Source organism: Oncorhynchus keta, chromosome 36, assembly GCF_023373465.1.
Source record: "Oncorhynchus keta strain PuntledgeMale-10-30-2019 chromosome 36, Oket_V2, whole genome shotgun sequence".
NCBI lineage: Eukaryota > Metazoa > Chordata > Actinopteri > Salmoniformes > Salmonidae > Oncorhynchus > Oncorhynchus keta.
In genome coordinates, this window is record NC_068456.1 from 12,183,006 (window position 1) to 12,207,541 (window position 24,536).

Here is a 24,536-nt window from a genome sequence, read left to right on the forward strand (position 1 = left end):
GTAGAATATCTATGGTATTGTCTTAAAATCATTGAATTTTAATGATAACATATTCACTTAGGATCTCACTTGGTGAAGGCCACAGGGCTAGAAATTAATGAATGCAACAACCATGTCTCTGTCACTAACAAATACAATCATGGGTAATAACTGTACAATTCACTCGAATGCAAATAAGGCTTTACACTAACCGCAGTGTTAATTTAACACTGACAAATGTGGACCATATAGACACTGGGACAGTGTTCAATTTAACACACTCAGTGTTGATTTGACACTGGAGAATTTTCTGTGCAGGATGAATTTGTCAGCAGTGGGTTCAATACACACAATGTCAACAGGGAGTGCATGGGTGTTGTTTGGCGGATCATCTTATTCTGGAACTTCCATATTGGATATCCTAAATTTGAATTAAAATGCATTGGCAAACTTCATCATTTGCATCATCAATGAATTACTTAATCACAGATAGGCGAAAGCTGTTTGTCTGGATTTTGGGGGAATTAAATAAGATTAGTTGTTACTATTAATGCACATGGGTACCAAATATTATTTTAGTCCATGTTCTCTCCCCTCCTTCCTATGGCACCGAGCGTTCCTTCGTGCGTGGAAGGTTGAAAACCCTCAATACCTGTTTAACCTACACGTAGCTGTCACGTTATAGCCTTATTCATATATCAATAATGATACATCCAAGAAAGAAACTTTGTCGCCATCCGTTTTTGTCGTAATGATGAAATTGAAATACAATCAAATAATTGGCTACTTTGACTCAGCTCGATATCACCTGGACAAAGCGAAGCGAAAAGCTACGCAAACCGAGAATACAGAGAAAAGTGGCGGGGAGAGGTCGCATTCATGTGAGAGTGCATGGCTGCAAGATAGAGAGGGAGAGAGAGAGAGAGAGAGAGAGAGAGAGAGAGAGGTATGTGCGTGCGTATGTGTGTGTGTGCGAGTTGCTTGCGCCCGAGCGCGCACTGTGGAGTTGGTACCGGGCAAGTAAAAGCGGTGAAGTGGGCAGTCCTTTCTGTAGTGGACCTGTCGCACAAGATATTTAGCATAAAGTCAGTCCCCCGCTGTATGGGGATCAAGCCTTCACTCTTCGACTGCCTTCATGTCTGACAGCATTGAAAGAGGGAAACTGACGATTTTTTACTTTACAAACAGAGGAACTTTCTTCATGTCAGCAACATCTCATTCGGACAACCATTAACCCACACCAAGCTTGCCTTTTCGGGGGATTAATTTAACCAGACCGGGATTTCATGTAAGTGCAAGTAGGATAGTCTCCCAGTACAACTCCAAATGTCGTGGTTGTGTGTGTTATGACAGCATGTGCATTAGGCAAGCAAATGAGTAGATTGCCCTTGTTTGAACTATCAATCAATAACGTAGCCTATACACTGTTGTAGTAGTGTTGCTAGTCTGAAACTGCCACCTCACATACTCAAACTTTACCAGCATATAACTCTAAAGTTATTGACCAAATGTTTAGGATACTCGGTAAGTCCGTTAACATGATTTAGGTAACTGCGTGGTTAAACTTTTATTCACCAGGGTAAAATAAATAGACTCATGTTAAAAGTTTACTTCATTATTAATGATGATGATGATGTGTCACATCTGGCCCTACAAACTCAGAGTTAGGTTCCATATAAGAGTGCACTCTGTTACTATAACCATAGCCATAATGCAAAACGTTATCTCAATGAAACATGCATCTATTAGGCCTAGCCTGTATACCTTGACAATAACACTGAAAGTGTAGACCACAATGTATCTAAAATTATCTCTAATATTGGCCTTGATTGATTTCTTAGTAGGTAAACGGCTAAACGTTTTTTAACCTTGCATATGCTCGTCTTGTGAAACCTACATTTGCTTTAATTCAGTTGAAAAATAAGTCTGTTTCCATCTTTCTAAAGCTAAATAAATATATTTGTTTACAAGCATTTAATATATCAGAATTGATATACATGCTAACACGTTTTTCCCATTGTATGTCCAAATTATAAACTCTTTCGAAATGCAACTAGTATGATTTTGTCTTGTATATGGGGGGCGCTCTCTGTGAGACTATTTCAGAGGTCAAACATTTTTGGGGATCTACCCGAAATTGATAGGTGGCAGGTGCTCCCGAGCGACAAGAGACCTCAGAAAGAAAGGCAGAGCTGCGCCCCCTCTACCCTCTCGTCTAAGCCTCGGAACTCTCTCCATACAAACATGCGTGCGTTCAATCATCCCTGAACATGGTTTGTTTTCAAGCATATATTTAAGTATAAATCATTGCTATTGTTTCATATAGGCTAACAATCCTTTGCTGGATCCATATGTGTGGCATTTTTCGTCATGGAAAACATAGGCCTTAAAAGGATATAGGCTATTACGAATTCAACTATACTACTTAATTCTAACACTATAGCCTAATATGTTTACACTAATTGAACAATTCTTTAGATATATGTCATGCAGAAATTTAAATGACAATCATAATTGATTTAATTGATTTGATTGCAACGTGTCTTACACAGCTTGGCCTATTCTGTATGGTAGGCCTATACAGGGGTATTTTAAAAGTGGTATATAAATTGGCTTTTTAATATTTCTTCTGTGGGAATAAGAAAAAAATAATTTCAGTAGTATCCTACAACGTTGAACAACAAGTGTCAATCAATTTTTTTCGAATTTAAGAGGTCAAATGGCAAACCATTATAACTTATTAAGAATCGATTATTTAGGCCATGCCATTTTTTATTGCATGTTATTTTGGAGTTTTCAGTCTGACACGTGTTCCACATCACATGTAAAGTTAAAGATCAATATAATATTAGATGTGATCATTTGTGTATTATAAAACATATATTTGTATTAGGCTAAGGAATCACACGGTTTTGAAATTAAAACCACTGAGTTGTTGAAACGAAACATTTTGGCGTAGCCTATTATGTTAATTCAACGTCAAATCATGGGATAATGTCGAATTAAAATGAGACAAGGGATAGGCCTATAATTTAGGGAGCAACATTGTCTTCCAAATAACCTATGATTCTCGGTCATTATAATTTTGATAATGTAAAATGTGATCATGCTATGAGCCTCAGCCATCAAGCTATGACAATTAGCCTAACAGTTATTTCTTATAGGCCCATTATTAAATGTTGATATTGTCGAATTGTCCTTGTATAGTAGACTACTTGTAAGCTACCTCTAGATTTAGCATTATACATTTCACTCAAAATGTAGATATAGGACAATTTATATTTTTAATTGCTCCTATTTCAGATTGCTTTCTGTTTATTAATTGAACAATTTATTGTGAATCTGAACGTCCAGACAAAGCTATAAAGTTATTCACATGGCCTACCAGCTCAGTAATTTCAGTGGCAAATACCCTGTAATAAAACATATATGCGCATGTTTAAAATGTTCTGATAAATACAACATTTAATAGCCTAATAATGATAATAATAATAAAATGGACTTGATAACATCGAATGAATTGCTCCGAAAATAACTTGAAATTGAGAAATGCGAGTTCAGGCTTTGCCACTCCCAGTAATATGCAAATGAATGTGAGGAGGGGAGAAATTAACATCTACAAACATTGGGCCGAAATTCCATCTGCCGCCTCCTCGAGAAGGCCCTTAATATGTTCTCAGACAGCAAAGTGACACACATCTTAATCAAGTCTTAATCCAAGGAATTAATTCTCAACGCGTTTATGAATAATTCCAAGGCTAATGCACAAGTCCGTGGAAATGTAAGCAGTCTGCCTCTGCCGTAACAACAGATGGAACCAGCAATCTCCTGAAAAATGAGAGGATTTCTGCTTCCATTTTTTTTATTATCAGATGTATATTTTAATGAGACCGATTTCGTATAGGCTACTGCTTATGCAAAGCGCTCTGCTTGTGCAAACTAGAGACCCCATCTCGCATCAACTCCTACTTATGTTGATTTGCGCAGAAGAGTTGAACACGAGTTCAACTTCATTCAGTTCATATGAGTGAACGTGCACTTCCATCTGTGCTTACAGCAATGTGTTATGCTCTTAACGCGCATTGTGGAGACAGAAAACAGAGGGACCCAGAGTTTGAATGTGGATGGTGAGAGTGGTGGTACACTGCTCCCAATTTAACAATGCATGGCGCACGAGCACGAGAGCAAGTCCTTAGAAAACATCACAGTAATTCTAATAAAGTTGTTGAACTACCAAGGTTACACAGTCAATCGCTATGGGTTATGTTTGTCAGACAAACAATTTGCCTGTAACATTTCAGCATGTCAGGTTACGATCAAGTATCTGGTATAGCCAACAGCTTTATCAACATAAGTAGGCCTTTTTGTAGACTATTGAACAAGAAAAAAATAATGATTTATAATCTGACTATGAATAGTATCATGATTTGTAGTAATTATTCCTATTATAATACATGTATTATTACCATTGTACACATTTAGTGACTAGATTGACTTCACTTATTTCAATGGGGTGAACAATTGGTTATATACGATATGTCTTAATTATGAGTCATTCATGGGTTGAAATAGAGTGCATGCCTTTTGACAACATAATCAGGCATCTCTGATTGAACTTTTAGGAAAGGATACATTCTCAACTGTAGGCCTACACATTTATGCACATTTCTATGATAAATGAAAGGGGCCACCATGGGGAAAATGTTACATTTTCAGAGATGTTAGGGGAAGCAATTGATTGATATTGTGACGGATGTTGTCAAATATCAGCAGATAACAATGAACGAAATGAATTGGTAATTAATTAAGTCATCATCATAACATACCCTGTAAACATATAGGACATTGCACCTATAGTCATTATGTTATGACTAAGGATAACCTTTATAATATGAATGCACATGCACTAAATAACACAACATTATTGCAAATCTGGGGTGAACTCGGGACATTCCATTCCGTGTCTCTTGAAATTCATAAAAGCATAGGGTCCATTTTATCAATGTGTCCTTGTTAGACCCATGGTGGGTTGTTGGCCTTATCTAATTCTAGGGAAGGGACTTGATTTGGAATATGAAATATAATAATGTCGCGGCTCTGAAGGGGACACTGACACCTTGTTCTAGGCAAAATGACGGGTGAGCGTTACCGCACTCCCTGCCAAACATCCCAGCCTCTCTCAGCACTGCTTTGACACGGTCCCATACATCACTGTCAAAGTGGATATGTGTCTGACTGTGTCATATTCATATTTCTGACCAAAATACTGTTATTCTCTGGTGGCATAGACCTACACACAAAGCAAAGGACAGCACCTGTTGCTCTCTGTCATGCCACTATTCTCTGAGTTTTGCTATGGGTTGCTTTGCAATCAGACTGGGTTATTTTTCAGTTTAGGACTTTATTGTAGACAAAACAGATATGTCCTATAAGGCACATATTGACTTTTGATTTCAACAACTTTAGATTTAATTTCAACAAGCTTACACAATAGAGAATCAAAAGCAAGAAATATATTTGATTACTTACCTTTGACAAGTAATTGTATTGATTTCAGCATAAACTTTTATATCATTTTAGACTGGTTGTAAAGTACAATCAACTGAAATACCATTAGACCTGCAAGTCAACTTTAGCCCACAAAACCATATCAGAACCTCATTAGCAATATAGCTAGCCTCAACACAGAAGCAGTACATTTTGGAAAGCAATCTCTCTGTGAGAATTGACCTTATCCTCCATCTCCCTTCTCTCCTTCAGGGGCTGAACAACGCCACTGGGAAAGATACTAACACCACAGAATAATATATTCCTAAATGCTTTATACTTTGTGAAGGATAAACATCTATTTATCAGCTTTTGCACGGCACTTTTCACATGCATCATTCTAACCTGTATTCGAGCAATACGGACATGATCACAACACTGCCTCCTGTGTCTCCCAGTTTCCCTCACTGTGATTGGATATGGGCTTACCTGGTCATTACTCTTCCAAACGCTTTCCTGCAGTGTTACATTTATAAGTCATGGATGTCATGTGGGAGTCTAAGGGTGATGGTGTAATAGTTTGAGTATAATACACATGGGAATAAAGATTCTGACAAATTGAGGAGAGAACTGCATTGGCATAAGTATGTATTTATCATTGTCTACTTGTACCAAACAACATCAAGTTTTATATTTGATATCCAACCGGTACTTTTGAAAATAATTTGATTGTCATTTCTAACTTCAAAAATCATGATGCATGGCAACTTTAAACATGCTTGAACAGAAGGGATTGTAAGTGTATATTTTTTGTTGGACTCACTTTCTTTTTCTGTCACGGTGAATTCCAATCTTAAAGTCTCGACCAACACGACATATCATAAAACACTTAGTTTTATCCGTGCAGTTCTTTAAACTTTTGAAGTGGAATACAAATATTTTTGTTAGGCTTATCTGCATGGAGATGAGGTTTCATCATGTAGGCCTTCTCCTGAGATGTCAAGGGCAGAGGCATTCACATCGATGAGCAGAGGGCTGTCAGGAATGTTCTGAAGAAATGAAAAGAAGGGGAAACGGGAGTACAGACAGTGTTTGCTTGATGTGGTGGCTCAGGTTGAGGACTTATTGAGTTTACCTTTCAAACTGACAACGAGCTCTCCATCAAGTTAGTCTGCAAATGATGATGGTCAGCAAGTTGGTTGATCAGATCAGAGCCCCTAACCAGTAGAGTACTTGAATGAAAATGACTGGGAAATGTCTACTACATATAATAGCAAGTCTCCCCAGTAAGTATTCAGCTCAAGTGAGTGAGATTCAATGTTATGCCACTATGGGCCACCATGTGACTCGTTCGCATCATAGTTCACAGAGACACACCAGAGGAGTGAAATGGTCCACAGCCACAGAGGGGCTTATAGAGTGACAGAGATTTGCATGAAAATTTTGATTTAAACACATACACTCACATAGTCCCTTATGGCACTTATGGCAGTGTTACCTCAATAATTTTGGTACAAGGCAAAGACCAATTATACAGCTGTTATAATGAATATATATATACAGTGGGGCAAAAAAAGTATTTAGTCAGCCACCAATTGTGCAAGTTCTCCCACTTAAAACGATGAGAGAGGCCTGTAATTTTCATCATAGGTACACTTCAACTATGACAGACAAAATGAGAAAAAAAATCCAGAAAATCACATTGTAGGATTTTTTAATGAATTTATTTGCAAATTATTGTGGAAAATAAGTATTTGATCAATAACAAAAGTTTATCTCAATACTTTGTTATATACCCTTTGTTAGCAAAGACAGAGGTCAAACGTTTTCTGTAAGTCTTCACAAGGTTTTCACATACTGTTGCTGGTATTTTGGCCCATTCCTCCATTCAGATCTCCTCTAGAGCAGTGATGTTTTGGGGCTGTTGCTAGGCAACACAGACTTTCAACTCCCTCCAAAGATTTTCTATGGGGTTGAGATCTGGAGACTGGCTAGGCCACTCCAGGACTTTGAAATGCTTCTTACGAAGCCACTCCTTCGTTGCCCGGGCGATGTGTTTGGGATCATTGTCATGCTGAAAGACCCAGCCGCGTTTCATCTTCAATGCCCTTGCTGATGGAAAGAGGTTTTCACTCAAAATCTCACGATACATGGCCCCATTCATTCTTTCCTTTACACGGATCAGTCGTCCTGGTACCTTTGCAGAAAAACAGCCCCAAAGCATGATGTTTCCACCCCCGTGCTTCACAGTAGGTATGGTGTTCTTTGGATGCAACGCAGCATTCTTTGTCCTCCAAACACGACGAGTTGAGTTTTTACCAAAAAGTTATATTTTGGTTTCATCTGACCATATGACATTCTCCCAATCTTCTTCTGGATCATCCAAATGCTCTCTAGCAAACTTCAGACGGGCCTGGACATGTACTGGCTTAAGCAGGGGGACACATCTGGCACTGCAGGATTTGAGTCCCTGGCGGCGTAGTGTGTTACTGATGGTAGGCTTTTTACTTTGGTCCCAGCTTTCTGCAGGTCATTCACTAGGTCCCCCGGTTCTGGGATTTTTGCTCACTGTTCTTGTGATCATTTTGACCCCACGGGGTGAGATCTTGCGTGGAGCCCCAGATCGAGGGAGATTATCAGTGGTCTTGTATGTCTTCCATTTCCTAATAATTGCTCCCACAGTTGATTTCTTCAAACCAAGCTGCTTACCTATTGCAGATTCAGTCTTCCCAGCCTGGTGCAGGTCTACAATTCTGTTTCTGGTGTCCTTTGACAGCTCTTTGGTGTTGGCCATAGTGGAGTTTGGAGTGTGACTGTTTGAGGTTGTGGACACAGGTGTCTTTTATACTGATAACAAGTTCAAACAGGTGCCATTAATACAGGTAACGAGTGGAGGGCAGAGGAGCCTCTTAAAGAAGAAGTTACAGGTCTGTGAGAGCCAGAAATCTTGCTTGTTTGTAGGTGACCAAATACTTATTTTCCACCATAATTTGCAAATAAATTCATTAAAAATCCTACAATGTGATTTTCTGGATGTTTTTTCTCATTTTTTCTGTCATAGTTGAAGTATACCTATGATGAAAATTACAGGACTCTCTCATCTTTTTAAGTGGGAGAACTTGCACAATTGGTGGCTGACTAAATACTTTTTTTGCCCCATTGTATATATATATATATATATATACAGTACCAGTCAAAAGTTTGGACACAACTACTCATTCAAGGGTATTTCTTTATTTTTACTATTTTCTACATTGTAGAATAACATTGAAGACATCAAAACTATGAAATAACACATATGGAATCATGTAGTAATCTCTTTTTTGTTGTTGTTGTTGAGATCCTTCATAGTAACCAACCTTTGCCTTGATGAAAGATTTGTACAATCTTGGCATTGGCTCTACCAGCTTCACCTGTAATGCTTTTCCAACACTCTTGAAGGAGTTCCCACATATGCTGACCACTTGTTGGCTGCTTTTCCTTCACTCTGCGATCCAACTCATCCCAAACCATCTCAATTGGGTTGAGGTCTGGTGATTGTGGAGGCCAGGTCATCTGATGCAGCACTCCATCCCTCTCCTTCTTGGTCAAATAGCTCGTACACAGCCTGGAGCTGTGTTGGGTCATTGTCCTGTTGAAAAACAAATGATAGTCCAACTAAGCACAAACCAGATGGGATGGTGTATCGCTGCAGAATACTGTGGTATCCATACTGGTTAAGTGTGCCTTGAATTGAAAAATACATCCCAGACAGTGTCACCAGCAAAGCACCCCCACACCATCACACCACCTCCTCCATGCTTCACGGTGGGAACCATACATGCGGAGATCATCTGTTCACCTACTCTGCAAAGACACAGCGGTTGGAACCAAAAATCACACATTTGGACTCATCAGACCAAAGGACAAATTTCCACCAGTCTAATGTCCATTGCTCGTGTTTCTTGGCCCAAGCAAGTCTCCTCTTCTTATTTGTGTCCCTTAGTAGTAGTTTCTCTGCAGCAATGAAGGCCTGATTTACGCAGTCTCCTCTGAACAGCTGATGTTAAGTTGTCTGTTACTTGAACTCTGTGAAGCATTTACAGAGTCTGAGGTGCAGTTAACTCTAATGAACGTATCCTCTGTAGCAGAGGTAACTCTGGGTCTTCCTTTCCAGTGGCGGTCCTCATGACCGGATTGACTGACCTTCATGTCTTAAAGTAATGATGGAATGTCATTTCTCTTTGCTTATTTAAGCTGTTCTTGTCATAATATGGACTTGGTCTTTTACCAAATAGGGCTATCTTATACCACCCTACCTTGTCACATTACAACTGATTGGCTCAAATGCATTAAGGAAAGAAATACCACAAATTAACTTTTAACAAGGCACACCTATTAATTTAAATGCATTGCATGTGACTAGGTCATGAATTTGGTTGAGAGACTGCCAAGAGTGTGCAAAGCTGTCATCAACGCAAAGGGTGGCTACTTTGAAGAATCTCAAACATAAAATATATTTTGATTTGTTTAACACTTTACTGGTTACTACATGATTCCATATTTATTATTTCATAGTATTCTACAATGTGGACAACCCTTCAAATTTGGCTATATCAACCACATAAAATTGAGCACACAGCCATGCAATCTCCGTAGACAAACATTGGCAGTAGAATGGCCTTACTGAAGAGCTCAGTGACTTTCAACTTGGCACTGTAATAGGATGCCACCTTTTCAAATTGTCAGTTCGTCAAATTTCTGCCCTGCTAGAGCTGCCCCAGTCAACAGCAAGTGCTGTTATTGTAAAGTAGAAATGTCTAGGACGAAGTGGTAGGCCACACAAGCTCACAGAATGGGACCACCGAGTGCTGAAGCGCGTAGAGCATAAAAATCGTCTCTCCTCGGTTGCAACACTCACTACCAAGTTCCAAACTGCCTCTTGAAGCAACGTCTGCACAATAACTGTTTGTTGGGAGCTTCATAAAATGGGTTTTCGTGGCCGAGCTGCCACACACAAGCCTAAGATCACCATACGCAATGCCAAGCGTCGACTGGAGTGCTGTAAAGTTAGCCTCCATTAGACTCTGGAGCAGTGGAAACACCTTCTCTGGAGTGATGAATCATGCTTCACCATCTGGCAGTCCGACGGACGAATCTGGGTTCGGCGAATGCCAGGAGAACGCTACCTGCCCGAAAGCCTAGTGACAACTGTAAAGTTTGGTGGAGAAGGAATAATGGTCTGGGGCTGTTTTTCATTGTTCAGGCTAGGCCCCTTAGTTCCAGTGAAGGAAAATCTTAACACTACAGCATTCAATGACATTCTAGACAATTCTGTGCTTCCAACTTTGTGGCAGCAGTTTGAGAAAGGCCCTTTCCTGTTTCAGCATGACAATTCCCCTGTGCCCAAAGCAAGGTCCATACACAAATGGTTTGTTGAGATCGGTCTGGAAGAGCTTGGCTGGACTGCACAGAGCCATGACCTCAACCTCATTGGACAACTTTGGAATGAATTGGAAAACAGACTGCGAGCCAGGCCTAATCGCCCAACATCAGTGCCCGACCTCACCAATGCACTGATGGGATGCAAGTCACATAAGCAATGTTTTAACATGGATAGCCTTCCCAGAAGAATGGAGGCTGTTCTAGCTGCAAAGGGGGGACCAACTCCATATTAATTCCCATGATTTTGGAATGAGATGTTCGACGAACAGGTGTCCACATACTCTTTTCCACATTTTGTTACTTTACATCCTTATTCTAAAATGGATTAAATAGATAGTTTTACTCATCAATCTACACCCAATACCCAATATTGAACAAGAGAAACAAGTTTTTTAGACATTTACATAAGTATTTAGACCATTTGCTATTAGACTCAATTGAGCTCAGGTGCATCCTGTTTCATGTCATTCTGGACATGTTTCTACAAATTGATTGGAGTCCATCTGTGGTAAATTCAATTGATTGGACATGATTTGGAAAGGCACACTCCTGTCTATTTAAGGTCCCACAGTTGACAGTGCATGTCAGAGCAAAAACCAAGCCATGAGGTATAAGGAATTGTCCATAGAGCTCTGAGACAAGATTGTGTCAAGGCACAGATCTGGAGAAGGGTACCAAAAAATGTCTGCAGCATTGAAGGTCTCCAAGAACACAGTGGTCTTCATAATTCTTGAATTATGCCAAATTGAGCAATCGGGGGAGAAGGGCCTTGGTCAGGGAGGTGACCAAGAACCAGACAGTCACTCTGACAGAGCTCCAGAGTTCCTTTGTGGAGTTGAGAGAACCTTCCAGAAGGACAACCATCTCTGCATCACTGCACCAATCAGGTCTTTATGGTAGAGTGGCTAGACAGAAGCCACTCTCCAGTAAAAGGCACATGAGAGCCCGCTTGGAGTTTGCCAAAAGGCACCTAAAGGACCCTCAGACCATGAGAAACAAGATTCTCTGGTCTGATGAAACCAAGATTGAACTATTTGGCCTGAATGCCAAGCGTCACGTCTGGAGGAATGGGGGAAACTCCCCAAATACAGGTGTGCCAAGCTTGCAGCATCATACCCTAGAAGATTCAAGGCTGTAACTGCTGCCAAAGGTGCTTCAACAAAGTAATGACTTAAGGGTCTGACTACTGAAAAACTCAGTTTATCACAATTCCTGACATTTTAATCCTAGTAAAATTCCCTGTCTTGGGTCAGTTAGGATCACCACTTTATTTTAAGAATGTGAAATATCAGAATAATAGTAGAGAGAATGATTTATTTCAGCTTTTATTTATTTCATCACATTCCCAGTGGGTGAGAAGTTTATATACACTCAATTCATATTTGGTAGCATTGCCTTTAAATTGTTTAACTTGGGTCAAACGTTTCTGGTAGCCTTCCACAAGCTTCCCACAATAATTTGGGTGAATTTTGGCCCATTCCTCCTAACTGTAACTGAGTCAGGATTGTAGGCCTTGCTTGCGCACGCTTTTTCAGTTCTGCCAACAAATTTTCAATGAGATTGAGGTCAAGGCTTTGCAATGGCCTCTCCAATACCTTGACTTTGTTGTCCTTAAGCCATTTTGCCACAACTTTGGAAGTATGCTTGGGGTCATTGTCCATTTGGAAGACCCATTTGCGACCAAGCTTAAACTTCCTGACTGATGTCTTGAGGTGTTGCTTCAATATATCCACATAATTTTCCATCCTCATGATGCCATCTATTTTGTGAAGTGCACCAGTCCCTCCTGCAGCAAATCACCCCCACAACATGATGCTGCCACCTCCGTTCTTCATGGTTGAGATGGTGTTCTTTGGTTTGCAAGCCTCCCCCTTGTTCCTCGAAGCATAACGACTGTCATTATGGCCAAACAGTTCTATTTTTGTTTCATCAGACCTGATCTTTGTCCCCATGTGCAGTTGCAAACCGTAGTCTGGCTTTTTTATGGTGGTTTTGGAGCAGTGTCTTGTTCCTTGCTGAGTTGCCTTTCAGATTATGTCGATATTCTGGGATTGATTTGCACTTTTCGTACCAAAGTACGTTCATCTCTAGGAGACAGAACGCGTCTCCTTTCTGAGCGGTATGGCGGCTGCGTGGACCCATGGTGTTTATAGTTGCATACTATTGTTTGCACAGATGAACGTGGTACCTTCAGACATTTGGAAATTGCTCCCAAGGATGAACCAGACTTGTGGAGGTCTACAATATTTTTTTGGAGTTCTTGGCTGATTTCTTTTGATTTTCCCATGATGTCAAGCAAAGAGCCGCTGAGTTTGAAGGTAGGCCTTGAAATACATCCACAGGTACACCTCCAACTGACTCAAATGACATCAATTAGCCTATCAGAAGCTTCTAAAGCCATGACATAATTTTCTGGAATTTTCCAAGCTGTTTAAAGGTACAGTCAACTTCGTGTATGTAAACTTCTGACCCACTGGAATTGTGATACAGTTAATTATAAGTGAAATAATCTGTCTGTAAACAATTGTTGGAATAATTACTTGTGTCATAAACAAAGTAGATGTCCTAACCGACTTGCAAAAACTATAGTTTCTTAACAAGAAATTTGTGGAGTGGTTGAAAAACGAGTTTTAATGACTCCAACCTAAGGGTATGTAAACTTCCGACTTCAACTGTATATACTCTTTGGGTGGTGGACCATTCTTGATACACATGGGAAATGGTTGAGCATGAAAAACCCAGCAGCGTTGCAGTTCTTGACACACTCAAATCGATGCGCCGAAAAGATTTGGCATGGGCCCTCAGATCCTCAGAAAGTTCTACAACTGCACCATTGAGAGTTTCTTGACTGGCTGCATCACTTCTTGGAATGGCAAATGCCTGGAATCTGACCGCAAGGCGAAACAGAGGGTAGTGAGTCCAGTTCATCACTCGGGCCGATCTCCCTGCCATACAGGACCTCTATACCAGGCGGTGTCAGAGGAAGGCCCTAAGAATTGTTAAAGACTCCACCCTCCCAAGTTATAGACTGTTCTCTCGCGACCACATGGCAAGCAGTACTGGAGCACCAAGTATGGGACCAAAAGGCTCCTGAACAGCTTCTAATACCAAGCCGTAAAACAGCTCAGCAGTTAATCAAATCGCTACCTAGACTATTTGCATTTACCCCTGTGCACACTCACTGGACTCTAGTCACTCACACATACTGTACTACACTGTCACGCCAACACACACACACACACACACACACACACACACACACACACACACACACACACACACACACACACACACACACACACACACACACACACACTACATATGCCCACACACACATATATATTGATGTCACACACACACACACACACACACACACACACACACACACACACACACACTACATATGCCCACACACACATATATATTGATGTCACACACACACACCCTTCACATATGCTGCTGCTACTCTGTTTATTATCTACCTTATTGCCTAGACTCTTTTATCCCTACCTACATGTACACACTATCTCAATTACCTCAGCTACCTCAATTACCTCATCTACCTCATACCCCTGCACATTGACTAGGCACCTGTATTGGTTATACATAGATTGCCTCATTATTGTAATTGTATTGTCTTACTATTTCTTTTTTTCTTTTGTTAATTTTTCTTACTTTTTCATTCTGCATTGTTGGGAAATAAGTAAGCATTTCACGGTAAAGTATTCAAATGTTGTATTCGGCCCATTTCACAAATACAATTTGTTTTGAACATTTTATTTGATTTGGTATGAACCATGCACGTTAGGTGCAGCTCCCATTTTGGGAGTGCCCATAAACGAGTTGAGAGGCGGCTAAGTGGATTGGAACCTACCCCGTCGTTAAACCCAGCCACGACATCATAAATCTCAAGAAGCTTTGAGGGAGTGATTGTGTCCCCATATCTTCAAGGTGTTAACTGCGCTTGTATAAATAAACGACCTGTTATTTTAGGCTCTATTACGTATCAGTCTCCCTCACGAGGTTGCTATTTAGGTCTGAACGGTCACCATATATTTTAACTACATAACTGCAAAGGAACAAAAATAGAACTAACAGAACACATTCGTAGTAATTACCACGGAATACAGGCCTACATTTAATCAAATAGTTATGTCACAGATGGACCGTTTCATGTCCTTAATTCGATAAAGGTTAAATAAATAAAACAAAATATAAATAAAGTCAATCAGCAACCTGAATGTTATCAAAATATGAGAATATTATAAAGCCTGCTCAGTAGGCCTATAGCCTATCATTAGCACTAACAGTTTGTCACATTTTAAAAAGTTAAGAGAATTGTGAAATTCATAGACAGCAGATTCACTCGTTAATTTGTGTTGATATGGAAATGTCAGAACTGCTATTTCTTATATTACATATCCAGGCTTATTATTAAATTATTATTAACATAATTATTGTTGTCATTAGTTGATCTTTCTGATGTTGTTTTCTATTGTTGTTATTTATTTGTCATGCCAATTCGGTTGGAGGTCTACACTTATGAGGATACTTGTATTATTTTGCCATATTGACTAATACTGAAATGTATTGCCTTCCTTTTGCAGAGCCTGGCGGCCGAGGTTATGGATTTTAACCTTCTGACAGACAGTGAAGCCCGTAGCCCAGCGCTATCGCTTTCAGACTCTGGAACGCCTCAACATGATCAGGGATGCAAAGGCCAAGACAACAGTGGTCGGTTTCCACGTTTACCTTGCAAATGCTTTGTCCACAGGAGTGTTTGACCGATAAATACTCCTCAGACTGACATTGGATGAAGAATAGGCATATATGTTAATGCCTGTGGGTCTAAACCAATCGAATAATTTGATAATAATAATGGGAATTATAATGTCCTAATAAGCTATAATAATAATAATCATAATCATAATAATATCAGGACGAATTTCTAGCTTGCAATAGCTATTAGGCTATTCATTGTCGCCTTTAATGTGCGTGATTGTGTGGATATCAATTCAACCATAATATTAATTGGCTTGCTATTATTTTGTAGACCTATAGCGCATATTCCTATGATTCACATTATATAATTGTTATTTTCTTTAATGAACCAAAGTTGCAAGTTTATTCTTCTCGTTTGGCTTTTATAAAGCAAGAGTTATTAACTGCAGCGACTATAGACTTTAATGGAAGTTATTGTAAACATTTGGCATGGACCCCTTACGCTTTGGCGGAGCTTTTTGGTATTTTGTCGTGTGCGTGTCTTTAAGCGCCGATATGCTGTAGGTCTATTAATAACTCTCCATTGAAACCTAAAAAAACAAGCTAAAACATATCTGTGCGTGATGAACGGAATATAGCCGAATGTCATAGGCCTAGACATAAAATAATATCTCGAGCAACTACGATTGCTCAGGCTTGAAAGCTAAATATCTGCCTCTGCATTTCAACCGCCTGCATGCCAATTTATAACAAATTAGGCATTTGACAGAGAGAAAAAGCTAATATTTGTGATACCCGTGCGGTCTAATAGATGAAATCTCTGTGGATCCAGGGTCTGCAACAGACTCCATTAGTGTGACTAATGTAAACTTACTCCGAAATGGACGGTCCTGAGTGAGTGCAGGGATTTAGGAGAACCCGCATATACTGTAAATGAACCACGGATTACGCACTAAAACCATCAAGATAACGAGGTGTGTGGAGGCCAAATATCAAGAGGCAATATGTCGAATGTACTGTACCTTACTTGTATTGTTCACTGACTATGGAATATTCATTCTAGAAAAGTTTTATCTAGTTGAAATGAGATATTGACAAATAAACCATTCATTGTTCTTTCTTGTGATATTGGCTTAGTTAATAAAATTGAACAATGAGTTTGTTTTTCAATGTCCATTTCAGGTTAGGGTTCAGGTTCTCAATATGTATCCAGAAGGATATACATGGTTATTTGTTCAGTGTAGGCCTATATTTTTTTAAGTAAACTGGACCTCTATAATATTATAGTATCTTCAGAAAGTATTCACATCCCGTGTCAGTTTTTTGTTGTTGTGTTACATCCTGATTTTAAATCGGATTAAATGACATTTTTGAGTCACTGATCTAAACACAATACCCCTTAATGTCAAAGTGGAATTATGTTTTTAGAAATATTTACAAATTAATAAAATACGAAAAGCTTAAACGTCTTGAGTCAATAAGTATTCAACCCCTTTGTTATGGCAAGGAGTAAAAATGTGCTCAACAAGTCACATAAGTTGTATAGACTGTGTGCAATAATAGTGTTTAACATGATTTTTTAATGACTACCTCATCTCTGTACTTGAGACATACAATACAAACTGATATGAATGTCAATTAAAAACAGACAATGTTTTTCAGAGGTGAATGAAACTGAACTAACATAAAAAGTACTATCCATCTGTAGGGACAACCAGCTCTCCTGTAAGATCCCTCAGTTGAGCAGTGAATTTCAAACACATATTCAACCACAAAGGCCAGGGAGGTTTTCCAATGCCACGAAAAGAAGGGCACCTATTGGTAAATGGGTAGAAATGAAAAAACATCAGATGTTGAATATCCCTTTGAGTATGGTGAAGATATTTATTACACTTTTGATGGTGTATAAATAAACCCAGTCATTACAAAGATACAGGCGTCCTTCTTAAATCAGTTGCTGCAGAGGAAGGAAACCGCTCAGGGATTTCACCATGAGGCCAATGGTGACTTTAAAACAGTTAGAGTTGAATGGCTGTGATAAGAGAGAACTGAGGATGGCTCAACAACATTGGAGTTACTCCAAAATGCTAACCTATAGGCTCCCGAGTGGTGCAGCGGTCTAAGGCACGGCATCTCAGTGCTAGAGGCATCACTACAGACCCTGGATTGATTCCAGGCTGTATCACTACTGGCCGTGATTGATAGTCCCATTGGGCGGCGCACAATTGGCCCAGCGTCGTCCCGGTTAGGGTTTGGTCGGGGTCGGACGTAAATAAGAATTTGTTCTTAACGGACTTGCCTAGTAAAATAAAGGTTAAATAAGAAATAAAAATTAAAAACCTAACTGACAGAGTGAAAATAAGAATGCATGTACAGAATAAAAAATTTCTAAACATCCATCCTGTTTGCAACAAGGCAATAAAGTAATAATGACCATTTGGAAAAGCAATTAACTTTTTGACCTGAATGCAAAGTGTTATGTTTGGGGCAAATCCAACACAACACATCACTAAATACCTCTCTCCATATTTTCAAGAATAGTGGTGGCTGCATCATGTTATGGGTATGCTTTTCATCAGGAAGGACTTGGGAGTTTTTTGTTGTTGATAAAAAAATAAATGGAATAGAGCTAAGAACAGGCAAAGTCCTAGAAGAAAACCTGGTTCAGTCTGCTTTCCAACAGACACTAGGAGACAAATTCATCTTTCAGCAGGACAAAAACCTAAAACACAAGGCCAAATATACACTGAAATTGCTTACCAAGACAACATTGAATGTTTCTGAGTGACCTAGTTACAGTTTGGACTTAAATCAGCTTGAAAATCTATGTCAAGACTTGAAAATGGCTAGCAATGATCAACAACTAATTTGACAGAGGATTGAATCATTTTGAAAAGTAATAATGGGCAAATGTTGCACAATCCAGGTGTGGAAAGCTCTTAGAAATTTACCCAGAAATACTCAAAGCTCTAATATCTGCCAAAGGAGATACTAACATGTATTGACACAGGAGGTTGAATACTTATCTAATCAAGATATATTAGGGTTACATTTTTCATTAATGTTTTCCAAATGTTAGAATTGTTCTTCCACTTTCACTTTACAGAGTATTTTGTGAAGGTTGTTGACAAAAAATGACAATTAAATCCATTCAAACCCCATTTTGTAACACAACAAAATGTGGAAAAAGGTCAAGGGGTGTGAATTCTTTCTGAAGGCACCTTAATATTTCAGAGTTGAGATCCAGGTGTCCACCGTCATGAGAATCCAGTTTATAAAAAAGATATAGGCTTGCACTGAACAAATAACCATGTGTATCCTTCTGGATACATATTATGAGAACCCTAACCTGTGTATCCATTAAATGCAGAAATGTAATACATATTGGTGATTTTTATTAAATTAGACCTTATTAAATGACAAATGGCACATGGGCATTAGCACACTCACTGACATCTGAAGTTTCAAAATGAGTTAAACTTCTATAAATGACAAACACATACTGTAACTGTACAGTATAGATCTAGAGGCTTGGTTACAATAGGCATATTTTATTCAGACAATTTTTGATTACGTAGCTGGGAATTTTAAAATTTCTTTCACAAATGTATAGTTAGTCAAAACAAAGCCTCTCAATTCTCAAGGACACTCCTAGTGATTAGAATATGCCTCAGATTGCTGGGGCCTTAGTGCATAATGCAAAGCCTAGAGAGGCAATAGCCTATAATATATGTCATACACAAGCATTTGTGGGTATGTATGCATGCATTTCAAAGCATGTGTGCATGCATTTGCATAACACAGTATGCTGCTACATTGGTGCTTTTCGCCTGCCCAAGGGATTACGCTTTTAAATTCAGATTGAATTGACAAACAACTGTGTCTGGCAGTGTGCTTGGCATTGATAAATCCACAAGGCTTCAGACATTCTCAAACATCTCATCAGTTGTGCAAGTGGTGGTGGGCATTAAGAAGGACTGACTGTTAGTTGGTTGGTTTGTTTATTGGCTGGCTGATTGACTAGCAGTCTGACCCAATAAGTTGCTGTCCCAAAATCTGCAGGGTATATTTGACAAACACACACACACACACACACGTACATTCTATAAGTAAAAATACATGTTTTGTCATACCTGTGGTATACGGTCTGATATACCACGGCTGTCAGCCAATCAGCATTCAGGGCTCGAACCACCCAGTTTAGAAAAATCAATTGGCTACACTAGACACACCTATAGCACATGGGCTAATATTGATGGTGGTGTACAAATGTATAGTAGAAGGCATATATATACTATATGCCCTCTCTCCTGGATTGTGACATGGGATGGACAATGGTTTTTGGCCTAAGTGATGGCTTAACCAGTGTCAGTTTACTGGTAGATAGCAGCAAAAGTCTGGTCCTATTGGTTTTGCCAGTGGCACTGCAGAGTCTTTTAAACCCTGCTGATTATTTCTTACTGCTCTCAGAGAGATAAACCCTTGCCAAACAGTCCGAAACCTGCCCGGTAACAAAAGCCTGATCCCTGGGATTAGTTAGCCAACTAATTTCACTCTTTCTGTGGGGTCCTCAAATTGCGGAACTCAGATGAAGAGAGAAAGGATCACGGGCAGACAAAACATGTCTGTTTGGTTCTGGTGTTAGTGCCAGATGGGTTTCAGGGCCAATTGAAATTATTGATCTGTTTTTTGACAACTCTGAGAAGAGAATACATACAGTCAATGAATCTTGAAATATTCCAAACAGAACTGCACAAATCTAATACAGTAGGTGTAAACTGTAAACAATTCCCATATTATTTGAAAATATGTCAACACATTATTTTTCAAATAGCAGGGGGATAAAATGTCCATTATATTAATTAATTTAAAATAAAAGTGGACAGTGGAAAGTGTGATAACTTTTTAATGGGAAGACACCTCACTCTGGAGAGATGATTGCTGCTTTTGTGCAAAATACTTGATATTGGATGGGAATGGAAATATGCAATTTGTCAATAACATGTTTGAGCAAGTCTGGAAGTATTGTAAACAAATGTAGATAGTTAGGATGCGATACAAAATGAGGATTTGCTATGTATTGGGCCCACATTTTGTTCTGATTATAACTACTGATCCATGTTATTGCCTCCCAGACACAGAGAAGTCCCACCAGAACCAGACAGACGAGTCAAATGCAGAGGACGGCTCTCTGAAGAAGAAGCAGCGCAGGCAGAGGACCCACTTCACCAGCCAGCAGCTTCAGGAGCTGGAGGCCACCTTTCAGAGGAACCGCTACCCCGACATGAGCACACGGGAGGAGATTGCCGTGTGGACCAACCTCACAGAGGCACGAGTTAGGGTGAGTCCCTACAGAATCACTACTGAGCCAGTGAAATAATCCAAACCCACTTTCCTTAGGGTTTAGGTGTTATTCAACAATACATTTGTGGGACTCAACATATAATTTCAACATAATTCGGAAGGTAAAAGGCACCTGAGGGTACATATCTAAAAGATGACAAATTTACCTAACTAAGCAGAGATTTAAATATTTTGCAATTTGACTTCAACAACCTAAAACTAGGCTTCACATGTCACAAAGGTCAGAAGTGTGTCGATCTGCTCCTGACCCTGAAATGTTCCCTCAAGCCCAGAGGTTTGGTCACCACCAGTATGGAGCAGGTGGGCTCACATTTTGATGGATGACAATACAATCGTTGCCTTCCTGCCTAGTAATGGATCAAATTCATGTTGGCTAGATTAAAGGTCACATAGCACACAGTCTTGGTTGTTATTTTGAAAGAACAACAGACCACACACGTCCTAATGTCTAGCAGGACCCCACTAGTTCCCTGCTAATCCCACATGGACACAGATTCCCCCTGCATATACAGAATACTTCTCCTGTCATCTTGATTTATTGTATTTAACACAGAATGCGTTTGTAATAAATGTTTGAATAACAAACCACTTGCTCTCCCTCTATATCCATGCGGGCTACTTCCTTGCCTACAAATATGTATGTACAGTACATAGCTGCATACAATGTGCTTAATAAAACTCTAATTGCTACTGCACATGTATATTTACAGTACAGAGAGTCCTGAGTCCAAGGAGACTGGATTCTAATAATATCAATACAGCTCAGACTAAATTAAACCAACACAGTATTATAAAATTAAATGTATAATATGAAATATGTCAGAGTTTGTCCGAATTCTGATAAATAGATTTTAGCAGAGTCGTAAGCAATGAACGTGGGTACTTAGGTTACAGCGAGTGTCTGATCATGTCAGTCATTTGACAGTTTTAGGGAAGTGAGGTAAGGTTTGCCACAACCCCCATCCAACCATTTGACTTTCAGATGTTTCCATGAACACCTAAACAACATTTCCCCAGAGTCATGTTTAAAGGAGAGAGAAATCTTCCTCCACAGCGGGACTTCCCCTACTGTCAATGGGTGCCATGGAAGACTCACTGCTATATACACTGTGCCAACACATTCAATAGTCCAGAGCATTCTATTACTATCACAACAGATGCCTGTTCTCCCGGCTGGCAGACACAGACTAAGGGTTTGGATTAGATACTGTATCCCTGGCACAGCAGTATTCGATGAGGAAGGGAGGGAGAGGAGTTAGCCACAGAAGTGTTGGTAGCTTTTTAATAATTTTTATTAGAATAACTCAAATGTGAATAATATTATTTTGATTAATACAATTAGATTTTTAACTTTACACAGTCCGTTTATATCATTTTTGTATTGGATTCTTATAATAAAGGTATTTTGCTTCTCAATTAGTTTTGAAGTCTTTATGAGAATAAAGAGAAAGTTCAACCACAAAATGAACGCGCAGGGACAAATTCATATTTCCCCAATTGGGAACTGAATTAAGTACCTTCATTTTAGATTTGCCATTAAAACTTTAATCCGTTTTATACCCTCCAAAAATAGGACCTTAAAATTACAAAATGTGAAGACCGCTCCAGCTTGACATTTCTTTCACTGGGAGCTCATAATTCAAATAAGTGAATAATTTGTTTTAATAAACCATGGCTAATATGACTGTTTGATTATACACTTCAACTTAGTTTCCCAGATGATTCTTTCTTTTAAAAAGTCTGCAGCTACAGTATACTGAATCTTGCCTAAACTATTTGAAAGAAATCATAGTGTCAGCCATTGCAAACCAAAATGTTATTGTGTTTCAGAACAATTTTTACCACCTCAGATTAGGCTGAAAAGAAAAGCCCATATCTATTTTCATTTTTTCCCTTTTCTTTCCTTCTCCCTCAGGTATGGTTTAAGAACCGCCGTGCCAAATGGAGGAAGAGGGAGAGGAACCAACAGGCTGAGCTGTGTAAAAACGGCTTTGGTGCCCAGTTCAATGGACTAATGCAGCCCTATGATGACATGTACTCTGGCTACTCATACAACAACTGGGCCACCAAGAGTCTGGCCAGCAGTCCACTGTCAGCCAAGAGCTTCCCCTTCTTCAACTCCATGAATGTAAGCCCCTTGTCCTCCCAGCCCATGTTCTCCTCCCCCAGCTCTATCCCCTCCATGAACATGGCCTCCTCCATGGTGCCCTCGGCGGTGGCCGGGGTGCCCGGCTCGGGCCTCAACAACCTGGGCAACCTGGGCAACCTCAATAGCTCCACGCTGAACTCGGTGGCGGTCACCGCCGCCACCTGCCCTTATGCCTCCACCGCAAGTCCGTACATGTACAGAGACACCTGCAACTCCAGCCTGGCCAGCCTCCGACTGAAGGCCAAGCAGCACGCCAACTTTGCTTACCCAGCCGTGCAAAACACAGTCTCCAACCTAAGCCCTTGCCAGTATGCAGTGGACCGGCCGGTATGAAGACATGTACCCACTCCCACCCAGCCTGCCCTGTACCCCCCCAACCTCTCAGACCCACTGCCCCCCTCTCCCTCTCCTCCTCCCGGTCCCTGCTATGCTCCATCAGTGAATCAGAGTTAACTGCACACATCGTCATCACCATGGACTAGTTAACAAGACGCTGTTTGTCTAACTGATGCTACACAACAGGAATAAGCTTTAACAGTTAGAAGAAAATCCCTGATGGACCACCACGCTTCAAAGAACTCTCTCAAATACGCTGAGACTTTGTCGCTGAACCGACCAACTGTCAAAAAGGATTTCTAAGTTTAATCCAATATCATTTTTTTGGGACTGCATGACTCGAGTGAATTTAAAATGAAGAAAACCTGGATGCTTCTACTGCACTGGTGGTCAACATCTTGGCCAAACATGAAATCATTGTGACGCTTGCCACCATCACGGAAAATGACCTGTGGTTCCAATATGAGGATGTATATAATGGACTTTTTTTGTTTTGTATGTGACAAAACTATCCATGAAACGTAGTACTTTGGAGATGAGAAAAGCATGTTCTTGAAGAGCAGACCCTAGGTTGATGTACTATGAGTACCTCCTTTAGGAATTGTAATTTTGTCATGAATTCCAATCCCCAGAAGATCAGGCGTCAAAGGTCAGAACAGAAAGGAGAGAGGAGCTAGCACAACGTAGTCTCAAACAGAAGAAATAATATCCAAAATCAGAACATTTTTAAAGAAAAGTCTAAAAAAGCCATTGAATATATAGATTTGTGTGGTGTTATAAAAAGGAGTTCATGACTGTAAAAATGTATGTAAGAGTGCAGTTGTTATAAAACAAGCCTTTTTTCCTGGTGTAGCCTGCTTTGTCTCATTAACATAATAAAAATGATGTGTTTTTATGAACAACACATGGGCTGAAAGTGAGTACTATTGAAAGAAAGTCACCAGCTTTCCTTACAGGTACTGCATGACTTCATCTATGTTCTCTCAGAGGAGGTTGGATGCACCTTAATTGGGGAGGACGGGCTCGTGGTAATGGATGGAGTGGAGTTGAATGGTATCAAATACAAACACATGGT

The 24,536-nt window shown here is 39.8% G+C and overlaps 1 protein-coding gene across 1 annotated transcript; it reads left to right on the forward strand.

Moving 5' to 3' along the window:
* Positions 1-1,004: 1,004 nt before the first annotated feature.
* Positions 1,005-23,898, forward strand: LOC118369649 (pituitary homeobox 3). Its single transcript, XM_035754202.2, has 4 exons — positions 1,005-1,267; positions 15,498-15,624; positions 20,748-20,953; positions 22,892-23,898. The coding sequence occupies exons 2-4, from the start codon at positions 15,516-15,518 to the stop codon at positions 23,456-23,458; spliced, it is 882 nt and encodes a 293-aa protein (XP_035610095.1). The 5' UTR covers positions 1,005-1,267; positions 15,498-15,515; the 3' UTR covers positions 23,459-23,898.
* Positions 23,899-24,536: the final 638 nt, after the last annotated feature.

Coding starts and splice junctions, on each gene's coding strand:
- LOC118369649 (XM_035754202.2), top strand. CDS start 15,516: ATGGATTTTAACCTTCTGACAGACAGTGAAGCCCGTAGCCCAGCGCTA. Junction 15,625..20,747: donor CAAAGGCCAAGACAACAGTG/GTCGGTTTCCAC, acceptor ATTGCCTCCCAG/ACACAGAGAAGTCCCACCAG. Junction 20,954..22,891: donor TCACAGAGGCACGAGTTAGG/GTGAGTCCCTAC, acceptor CTTCTCCCTCAG/GTATGGTTTAAGAACCGCCG.